Below are 10,818 nucleotides of genomic sequence, written 5' to 3'. Positions count from 1 at the left end.
CACCGCGGCAACGGCGCCGCCCCGCCGCGGCCGCGCGCGTGCGCGTGCGCGGGGCGGGGCGCGCGCGGAGGGCGCTCAAGGAGAGCCGCCATGCCCGGGGTGCTGCGGGTGCCGCCGCTCGAGGAGCTCCGTGTGCCGGAGGTGAGTGCCCGAGGGCCCGCGGGGCCTTCCCCGCCCGGCCCGCCCGCCCTCACGGCCGCTGTGCCCCGCCGCAGGTGGCGGTGAGCTCGGCCGTGCTGAAGGCCGCGGCGCACCACTACGGCTCGCAGTGCGACCGGCCCAACAAGGAGTTCATGCTGTGCCGCTGGGAGGAGAAGGACCCGCGCAGGTGCCTGAGGGAGGGCCGGCAGGTGAACCAGTGCGCCATCGACTTCTTCAGGTGAGGGGCCCGGCCGCAGCGCCGGGCCGGGCCCGGCGGTGTCATCCGAGCGCCTCCGCTGTGGGCGCGGGCTGGGAGGGCTGCGGCTCTTCAGGCCCCGGCGTGACCTTAGAGCAGCTTTCAGTACCAGCAGCGCTACAAGAGAGATGCCGGGGGACTTGTGAGAGCGTAGATGAGGCGACAGAACAAGGGAGGATGGCTTCACACTGACAGAGTGCAGGTTTAGGTTCGGTGTTAGGAAGGAATCTTGCCCTGGGAAGGTGGTGAGGCCCTGGTACAGCTGTGGCTTCCTCATCCCTTGGAAGTGTCGAAGGCCAGGTTGGATAGGGCTTGGAGCAACCTGGCATAGTGGAAAATGTTCCCTGCCCATGGCAGGGGGTGGAATGAAATGAATTTTAAGGTTCCTGCCAACCCAAACTATTCTGTAACCCCATTATTTTAATTAAAAATGCTGCCGCTATCACCGCCTTAGAACTTTTATACTTTCTTCTTAAACTTTTAACTCTTGGGAATAGAGCCCATGTGTTTTGTCTTACTTATTTATACATGGATTTATCCTGTCACTTGAAGCTCTTTTGCCTTTGTTCCAGAGCAAGCGGCCTGGGTTTTTATTGGGAGCTCAGGGCAGTGGTGTGAGGCTGCTGCACCTTGCAGCTGAGTGGTGAACTCCAGGCAACCAACCTGAGCGTTGCATTGTCTGTTCTCCCTGTCTCACAGGTGAAGCTCTGAGAAAGCTTGAGCAGGTGCACCACCTGCCTCTCCTGACCAAACATGTAGTTCCAAGGCACGTGCCAGTACTGTTGTTAAAGGCCCTAATTTAATTACCTCAAGGCATGTCCACCTCCAGTGCAGCAGCTGAAACCTCTGCTCTAAGCATAGCTTTTTGAGCTTTAGACACAAAATTATTTGGACGCATTAGAGCACCATATAATGTGACATTTAGCAAAACAAAGATGTCCCATGGAGGAGCTGTGACTATCCACCCAGCAAAAATCTCCGCACAGGAGCATAGTTATAAACTATTGCTGTCATTAATTGTAGCTGCAGCGATGGAAATCCCACAGGTACCTGTATCAAACACCGACTTGAGTGAAGGTTTAGATGCTCCTGAGAACTTCAAGCTGCAAAACCCACTTGACCCCCGAGCTGAGGTTGGAGTGAGAAGAGCTGGGTGGTGGTTGCTGAGGGGTTTGTGCTGTGGTGTCCCCAGGAGCATCCGGACGCACTGCGCCGAGCCCTTCACCACCTACTGGACGTGCATCGACAGCTCCGGCCAGCAGGAGCTGCGCCGCTGCCGCAAGCAGCAGGCGGCCTTCGACTCCTGCGTGCTGGACAAGCTGGGCTGGGTGAGGCCCGACCTGGGAGACCTCTCCAAGGTAACTTCTTACCCTTTCAGGCACATCCTGCTCGCCTGCCTTTATGTGCTTTTTGTCCAGACCAGGTCTCCAGCATCTCTTGGTGGTGTGTTGTGAACTCGGCGCTGGAAGTTTGTGGGATGGTAGAAGTCAAGACTGGCAGCATCTTCCAGGGTTGCTTTTCCAGAAGACTTGTGCTTTTCTTGGACAATGAAATTCTTGCTTTTTGCTTTTCCTGCTAGAGGCTTTTCCTTTAGGAATGAAGCTCATGCACACGTGGAGCTATTCTGTAGTTGTGATGAAACACCCCTCCCTTCCCTTAGAAGTATTGAGGAGCTCTCATCAGCTGAACAACTTGTCCTTACTATTTGGTTCTTCTTGGTAGTCCTTCCTTGAAGTTCTGACCCAACCTGGCTATTAAATGCTGTGAGAAGTTGTATCACTTCTTTGCATTTCTTTCCAGGTTACGAAGGTGAAGACTGACCGTCCTCTGCCTGAGAATGCCTATCACTCTAGACCCAGACCAGAGCCAAACCCACCCACGGAAGGGGAGCTGAAGCCCTCTCCCTTTGGCAGCAGGCTCTTTTTCTGGTCCTGGTGAAGTGGGCAGGCTGTGCTGTGACTCAAGTGCAGAGATGTGGCACTTGCACATGTAAATTGTGTGGTGTGTGCTGGGTATTGCTAATAATTAAAGAGCCCAAAACCATTACATGGCTGAGCAGACTTCTTTAAATTCATAGCAACAAGAACAATGCATTTCCCTGTTTTGCTCAGAGCTCTCTGCAGTCACACAGCCCTTGGGACCCTCTGGGCACCAGTAACGTCAGCTGGTTGATCATGATTACCAGGATTGTCTGTGATGTGTGCAAACGTAGTTCCAGTCTTTGACTGCTGCCCCATCAATCACAAACTGGCGTGAGACTTGATTTACTCCCTTACTGAGAACATTGCCTCATGGATCAAGGAAACTCTGGGAACAAACAAGTCATTAATGTCTTCCCTTAGTCTTGCAACTGATAATTGGGCATTCTTTCCAAGGGACTCCTGTAGAGGTTTAACCTAAAATCTGTCTTGGAGCAAGGAGTTAGTGGAATCCGGCATTTGCTAGGTGTGGGGGCAATGCAGTTTCTGCCATGAAGATCCCTGTTGTGCTTCCCATCTGCTCATACAACAATGACTTCCACTTTTTGGACTGTTCTATTGGGGGAGCACAAGCTACTTTATCAGAAACATATCATATTAAATTTTCAACACCTTTCAGGAAGAAATTTCTCCTAAAGGATCTTGCACCCCATTAAGCATTGTAGGAAAGGAACTTTTATTCTATCTCAAGGGTTTGGGGCAAATCCTTCCCATTTTTTTCACTGTGATGGTCTTTTTGATGGAGGAGTTAGTGAGCTTTTTAAAAATTATCTTTTCTACAATATCTGAAAGTCATGTTTTTCACAGGAATTGGATCTAGTCTTTTATTTGCCTCCATCCAATAGCAAAAACCTTTTTATCAAGGTCAGAAAAATTCCAATGAACTTGTTTTTCCAAAGCAATATACAGTTTAACTTGATCTGGATGAGATTGTCTCACCTGAACCATGGCAAAGAGCAGAACTGTGCTCTGCTCCTTGAGTAGCCTGCTGGTAGTAGGATCTGAAGGTTTACCATCTCCTTGTTTGAGGTGGGATTAAACTGTAATGGTTCTGTAGCTGCAGCATATGTTTCTGATCCATGGAGCTTGAGGGAAAATTGTATACGGTTTATCTAAAAACAGCTTGTGCACTGTGTGGCTTCTGGGTTCTTGCTGCTTTCTGCTGGGGTGCATTGACTGAAACTCAAGGCAGGTGCTATGTTTGCACTTTCATGTGTATCCCAGCCTGTCTTAGCAGCTCCTTGCCTAAATCTGTGAGCTGGTGCTGCACCTTTGCAATGTCTCCTTGCCCATCACTGCCACCATCTCTTGGCTGAAGGAAGATAACCTTTCTCTGCAGAGGCTGAAATTAGGACAAGCCTGGGCTCTAATTGCATTCAGCTGAGTGAGTGAGATGAAGTTTGGCCGAGCAGAGGATGAATTGTTCTGGGATGTTAACATGTATCACATCGGATCTTTGCTGACCCACTCCAACAGTTGATCAGGAGTTTTTAGATCTTACCATGTTATGTTAATAACTTACTATTGTCAGCATATTGTATGAACCATTGCACTGCTGAACATCTGCTCTGGAATTAACAGGCATGGGCATTCCAGTAGTCAGCCCCTAATCACAATTAAAGAGTATTTTTTCCTATTAGATTGCTTCTGAAAAGAAAGACATTCGTAAGTAGGGGAACAGGTTTTTTTCAACAGCCTGATAGGAGCCCCACCCTTAAGTTGGCTAATACTGTAAGCAAAAAAAAAAAAAAAAAAAAAAAAAAGATTTATGCTGAGCCTCAAAGGTTTCTTTTTTTGACAGCTTAATCTACAGCTTCTTGGGTCAGAGCTGTGGGATCCAGTAATGATACACTGATCAAGGTTTAAATGTCAGAATTAACTGTCTCCTGGTCTAGATTACCTCTTCAGTTTCAAGCAGGAGTGGGCAGGTGAAAGTACAAAAGAGATCAGCAGAGGAGGACAATGAAATTATAAAGTCAAGTAGCATTCAGCTGTAGCCTGAGCATTTCCTTCATTAACCTCTCTGTGATAATTGTTTCTTATCTTTATCTCATGCCTAAATCTCTGGAAAAGTCTTGCCAGAGGCTTTTCATGATGCTTTGGACAGTGCCTGAAGGCAGCTATTTCTGCTCAAAATTGTGTGGCTTTACTCAAACCTGGATGCCCCTTTGGAGCTGTAATGGAAACTAGAACAAGTGGATGTCGAGATTCAGTGAAGACCATAAAAGTATTCTTGAGGAATGCGTCTTGACAAATTTTTGGCAGATGGAGAGCAGACATAGATTGAACACAGATATTTCCCTGGCCCCGTGAGAAGTGTTATTTGTTGTGCTGTGGGATCTCAGCTTTGCCAGAGTTTCTAATCACATGTTAAATTAACAAAAAGTTAAGCCAGTGTTGTAGCTTATTCCACTGTGGGTCAGATTCGGCAGAACCTGTTCCGTTCTTTCAGACTGTGGGTGGGAAGAGTAAAATCAGAGTAATTTCAAATCTCAGTAAGGTGGGACTGTGCATTTCTGGTGCAGCAGACTTGTGTGGCAGTAGCACAACAACGTATTTCTGAGAATGTCTCTCTTCAAAACATCTGGCAGTTGGAGATGCCCCGGTTTCAAATGGTTCTGCTCAGTTCAGAACTGAGCAATCCGTTTGAAGCTCTCTGTGTGCTCTTGTACTGGAAGAGTTCAGAAGCGAGAATCCATCTGGGCAGGAACAGATTTCAGACTCCCTCTTGTGGCTGCGTTAAGCTGATTTTGGGCATCTCTGTGAAGACTTGCCATCGTGAAAATCCAAAGGCTACTTAAATACTTGATTAGATCTTTTGTCTTTGCTATAAAATTCACATTGTCTCAACTTGATTTTCCCTACATATAAAAACTATGGAGTATTATGGGAGAAAAGGAAGAAAAATTATTTGAAAACTATTGTCTCAGTCACATTTGGTGTGGTTTAAGGAAGCTAAGGTAGAATCAAAGTAGATGGAGGTGGCTGGGAAGTCACAGTTCATTATAATTCCTTCTCTTGAATCCAGAAGGGAGATGACCCTGGTGCTGCAGAGAACAGGGTGGTTCTGCACTTATGGGACTGGTGTGAAAGGAGCAGAATGGGCAAAGATGGGGAAGAAGGTTAATTGCAATATTTACCTTTGAATGAAAGCACATTATTTCTCTTTGTTAGGAACAGACATGGTCTCACCAAATTACTAATGTTAATAACTCTGTTCATAATTTTCTGTTTTTCATGTGAGCCATTCTACCTGGGGAATTGATCTGAATCTAAGGCGCCTTCTGCGTGGCTGAGTGTGATGCAAATAGTACTTTGGCAAAGAGAGGAGGTCTGAGAAAACACAGCACAGCAAACTAGAAGCAAATAGTCCGTGGTGTGAATTTGGCTTTAAAGCAGTAAATCAGCACTGCAAGCAGAAGCAGATGCTGGGTGGCTCCCAGACCCCCAAGGCAGGTCAGCAACAGCTCACTCATTGCTGAGTGGGCTTGGTAGGCTTCTTGGAGGCTTGGTTTCTGCTTCAACAAATTTCTTCACTCCCACATGCTGCCAGATCCTTGGCAAGCCCCACACAGACATGGTGCAGGTTCCTCTGTGCTTGGCAAGGGCAGGCAGTGAGGGAGGCGAGTCCCAGTCCCCTGTGCCCCAGGCTGTGCCTGCCTGGGGAGAGCTCCTCCAGGCTGAGACACAAGCAGAAGCTGCTGGGACATGAAGAGTTTTATTATACATCATTTATCCAGGAATAGGGGCTCAAAGAAGGGAGTGTTGAATGGGGTAACAGCTCTTTTTTGCATCCCAAACATATCCCCAGTGCTGCTGCCTGAGAAATATCTTGGATCACGTTTGAGAAATATCTTAGATCACATTTGTCTGTTGCTGGTGCCTGAACAAAAGGATTCCAATCTGCAAGTTCCTGTGCTCTTGGCTGGGCTTGGCAAGTGCAGGTGGTTCAAGGGAGTGTTTGGTTCGCACTGTGTTCTGCAGCACAAAATGGCAAATGGCTTTTGCACTTTTGATAGGGTTTAAATTAATTTTTCCCTTCTCACCAGGGTAAATGAGACCTGGGAAGAATGGCCATGCCTATTGCTTTGTTAAGCGTGGCTTTGGCTCCAATTCTGGCACCAAGAAAGGAACTAAAATACAGGGAAGGGGAGCTCTATAAAAGAGCTATGGGTCTGCTCCCAAGTTGATAGGTTAAACCACACAAAACCCTGAATCTGAGGCATTGCTTTAATATTTGTAAAATCAGCATGGCAGCTCTGTTAAGGGCTGTGAGTCAGCCTGAGGGTGGTTCAGCTCTTTATGAGTAGTAGCACAGCCTTCTGCTTCCATGCGAACAGGAGCGAGGATTTTAATGGAGCCAGAATTACCCCTTTGGTTAGAGCCCTGTCTGACCTCTGCTTTGTTCTCGCTGCCTCCCGTGTGCAGCTGTGCCGAGACAGGAGCCTGACCCAGCTTTGGGAGAAAAGGGCTGGATGGAGCCCTAAATGTGGGATGGATGCAGCCCTCCCTCCCTGCCGCGCCCAGCCCGGGCTCTCCCCGGACTCTCTCCGGGCTCTCCCGGGCTCTCCCCGGGCTCTCCCCGGGCTCTCTCCGGGCTCTCTCCAGACTCTCTCCGGGCTCTCCCCGGGCTCTCTCCAGACTCTCTCCAGACTCTCCCCGGACTCTCTCCGGACTCTCTCCAGACTCTCCCCGGGCTCTCCCCGGGCTCTCCAGACTCTCCCCGGGCTCTCCCGGGCTCTCCCCGGGCTCTCTCCAGACTCTCCCCGGGCTCTCTCCGGGCTCTCCAGACTCTCCCCGGGCTCTCCCGGGCTCTCCCCGGGCTCTCTCCGGGCTCTCTCCGGGCTCTCCCCGGACTCTCTCCAGACTCTCCCCGGGCTCTCCCGGGCTCTCCCCGGGCTCTCTCCGGGCTCTCTCCAGACTCTCCCCGGGCTCTCCCCGGGCTCTCCCCGGACTCTCTCCAGACTCTCCCCGGACTCTCCCGGGCTCTCCCTGGACTCTCTCCAGACTCTCCCCGGACTCTCCCGGACTCTCCCCGGGCTCTCTCCGGACTCTCCCCGGGCTCTCCCCGGACTCTCCCGGGCTCTCCCCGGACTCTCTCCAGACTCTCCCCGGACTCTCCCGGGCTCTCCCCGGGCTCTCTCCGGGCTCTCCCCGGGCTCTCCCCGGGCTCTCTCCAGACTCTCCCCGGGCTCTCCCCGGGCTCTCCCGGGCTCTCTCCGGGCTCTCTCCGGGCTCTCCCCGGGCTCTCCCCGGACTCTCTCCAGGCTCTCCCCGGGCTCTCCCCGGGCTCTCCCCGGGCTCTCTCCGGGCTCTCCCCGGGCTCTCCCCGGACTCTCTCCGGGCTCTCTCCAGACTCTCCCCGAGCTCTCCCCGGGCTCTCCCCGGGCTCTCTCCGGGCTCTCTCCGGGCTCTCTCCAGACTCTCCCCGAGCTCTCCCCGGGCTCTCCCCGGGCTCTCTCCAGACTCTCTCCGGGCTCTCTCCGGACTCTCCCCGGGCTCTCTCCGGGCTCTCCCCGGACTCTCTCCAGACTCTCTCCAGACTCTCTCCAGACTCTCTCCGGGCTCTCCCGGGCTCTCCCGGGCTCTCCGCTCCTCCCCGGGGCCGGGGCGCTCAGGTGAGGCCGCCCGGGCTGTGGCTCCCGGGAAGCCGCAGGCAGCGGGGCTGGCCCGGCCCTGTGTGCCAGCTCTGCCCGGCCCCTGGCCGCTCGTGGCCAGCCTGAGCTCCAGGCTAAACAGAGGAAGGTGAGGGTCAGCCGCCGCCGAGAGCTCTGCCCAAGGCTCAAGAAGCACATTTTGGCAGAGGAAAGAAATACAATACAAGCAGGGAGGGAAACTCGACTTCCATCCAACCCCCTCCAAGCAGCTTTTGGCTCCCTACAGCTGCTGGAGACTTTACTACCAGTTACTGGGCTCTTTATTTTTACAGGCTTTCATGTGTTTGTTTTCTGTCTCTTAGAGCAGTGTTTCAGAGGGGACGGAGCAGAGCAGGAGCAGTGGGGACTGGAGGGTACAGCCCTGCACAGGGGGACAGGCAACCCAGCTTCCCTTTCCTGCCTGTCACTATCTCATTGTGTGGCCTTGGGGCACTGTCACTTCCCTCTCTGCGATGGGGTGGTTCCACCCAACACAGCTCTCTGCTTGTTTACAGTCTTTGTCCTTGTGAAGTGCCTTAGAGGAGGCTTGGGGGAAGCTCTGCCTGGGCAGGGCAGGCACAGCTGAGGCCCAGTGCTGTTCTCCTTGCCCAGGGCAGCAGGAGCCACACGGTCATAGGGTGTAGGTGGGCAGAGAAGTGGCTGTCACCATCCCCAGAGCCTCTGCGCACTGTGGGCACCCAGTTCTGTGATCAGAGAGGTAACTGGAGACCTCACTGCGGGGCAGAAAATGAGAATTGTCCCTCTCATCATTCCTGGAGGGGTATTTCCCAATTCTGCTCCTGCCTGTCAGAGATGACAATGGCAGCACCCTGCCTTCCGCTGGGAGCCATCCTTTGCTGGTGCTGGGAATGGCTGTGTGCAGGGAGCAAGGGAGGAGGTTTTAGCAGAGACAGTCCCCAGAACACGTGTAGCATCCAGCCCTTGCACACCCCTCTCTGCTCTCCATCACCGCTTGCTCAGAGCCTTTGTTTCTTCTACCCATGAGTGAAACCAGTTGTGGGAGGTTGTGCTCAGCCATGACATAATCTGAGTCTGGGACTCCACTGGAGGAATCCTTTTGAAGATTTACTAGTCTGGCTAATTACAATAAAACTACGAAGGTGCTGTGCTCTAAATCATCAGAAATTAATAAGTGGAGGTTTCTGCTTTCTTGTGCTTTTTGCTAGGACACAAACCAGAGCAATTCTGGCTACATCAGCAGTGTTTTCTTTCAGGAAGGTCTGTCAGAGGCACATTAACATACTCACAGAGCCATTGTCCATCTTTGGTTTTGGTAGCAAATAATTTGATTAAAAAGATGTCACTTCCTTGCTCCTTTCTCTGCATTGCCTTTCTGTGTTTGTTTCAGCTTGAGCAGCAGCAAAGGCCTGCAGGATTTATCTGCTGTTTATTGACATTTTCCCTTTCTGAAGCGCATCCTTATGTTACCCCACAGAGTTCAGCTTCTGTCAACTACAGATGGGTGATTTGAGGAAAGGCAGCAGTAGCTGGAAATGCCCCTTCCAGCCTCATTGCATCACAAAATACCCACATTAGCAATGCACTTATAAACTCTGCATTTGAATATCTATTTCCCTTTTAGTTGTTGTTGACATTTAAATATGTGTTTGCTATTTTCATCTGTATTTTACGTATTTTACATTGTCGTCTGTATCCTACTTTTGAGAGGATGTGTAATTCCTTATCATCTGGAGTAAGCCTGTGGTGTCTCATTCTCTGCTGGGACTGAGTCTGCTCCCTCTCAGCATCCCTGCCAGGCTGTTCCTGCCTGGTCACTGCTATTTCCTCTCCTTTTTCGCCCTGGGGTTGGTATCTCACCTGTAGCTTTCACATCCACGTCCACAGGTGAAATCCTGTGTTAAACCAAGACTCTGGAGCTGTGGAGCACCTCGGGGACTTCAAGCCCCATCTTGGTGTTTCTTTCTGCCACCAGAGGCCACCTGCCCCATGGATCTGGGGGAAGAGAGGCTGAGGCCCTCAAGCAGTGCTGGAGCTCTGTGTCCACCTGTCTGCAGAGTTTCCAGAGCACCTGGGGCAGCCCCAGCTCGCGGCTCCTGGCGCTGGGCCGAGCCCGTGCTGGGATGTGGGTGGCTGGGCTCTGGTGGGCAGGCAAAGCGCTGTCGGAACAAAACTGAATTGAAGTGATTCTTTTCCTCTCCCCTTGGCCTGCGAGGAAATCTTTTTCCATTTACTATAAAACATGGTCCTTAATAGTGCTGAAGTGTTCTACATATTTTAAATAAACATGAGTGGATTTGAGCCCAGGAGGACATGAAAGAATGCAGCATTTGCGGGGTACCGGCCCGGCACACATGTCAGCAATTTGGCTGCCTTGTGTACTTTGGCTTTTAAAAAAGCATTTAAAAGTAAACAAATGAAGGAAAATCTGGCAGCTGGATTTCAAAGTAAATTGCTTTCAGCTGATATACCCTGTTTCCAGCTTGCTTGGGTAGTATCAAGCCATACACATCCAGCAAGAAGAGTGAGCGGCCAAGGAGAAGAGCGGGGGTGGGAGAGAGAACAAAAGCAGGGAAGTTCTGTGGATTTAATTCTTCCATTTCCTTCCTTTGCACCAAACCCTCCCTGCCTGTCAGTGCCCTCTCATCAGCCAGGCAGGTTCATACTTGAGACAGCAAACTCTGCTCCATCTTCCCCTGGGCCCTGTTCTGCCAGGTTCTACCTCCCTCCCATCACGTCTGGAGCAGCAATGGGATGGGATGGCAGTAGCATCCATAGAATGCTGCTCAGCTGTGACCTGTAGTGCTGCTTGAGCTACCCTATCAAA

At 51.3% G+C, this 10,818-nt stretch overlaps 1 protein-coding gene across 1 annotated transcript; it reads left to right on the top strand.

The window, feature by feature from the left end:
- The first annotated feature begins 45 nt into the window (after positions 1 to 45).
- Positions 46 to 2,440, top strand: NDUFA8 (NADH:ubiquinone oxidoreductase subunit A8). Its single transcript, XM_021543801.3, has 4 exons — positions 46 to 141; positions 216 to 379; positions 1,590 to 1,755; positions 2,198 to 2,440. Exons 1-4 carry the CDS (start codon positions 91 to 93, stop codon positions 2,333 to 2,335), a joined length of 519 nt encoding a protein of 172 aa, XP_021399476.1. The 5' UTR covers positions 46 to 90; the 3' UTR covers positions 2,336 to 2,440.
- The last annotated feature ends 8,378 nt before the right edge of the window (positions 2,441 to 10,818 follow it).

The sequence above is a fragment of the Lonchura striata genome, chromosome 22, assembly GCF_046129695.1.
Source record: "Lonchura striata isolate bLonStr1 chromosome 22, bLonStr1.mat, whole genome shotgun sequence".
NCBI lineage: Eukaryota > Metazoa > Chordata > Aves > Passeriformes > Estrildidae > Lonchura > Lonchura striata.
This window is presented reverse-complemented; position numbering and strand designations above follow the sequence as displayed.

Coding starts and splice junctions, on each gene's coding strand:
- NDUFA8 (XM_021543801.3), top strand. CDS start 91: ATGCCCGGGGTGCTGCGGGTGCCGCCGCTCGAGGAGCTCCGTGTGCCG. Junction 380..1,589: donor TGCGCCATCGACTTCTTCAG/GTGAGGGGCCCG, acceptor TGGTGTCCCCAG/GAGCATCCGGACGCACTGCG. Junction 1,756..2,197: donor ACCTGGGAGACCTCTCCAAG/GTAACTTCTTAC, acceptor ATTTCTTTCCAG/GTTACGAAGGTGAAGACTGA.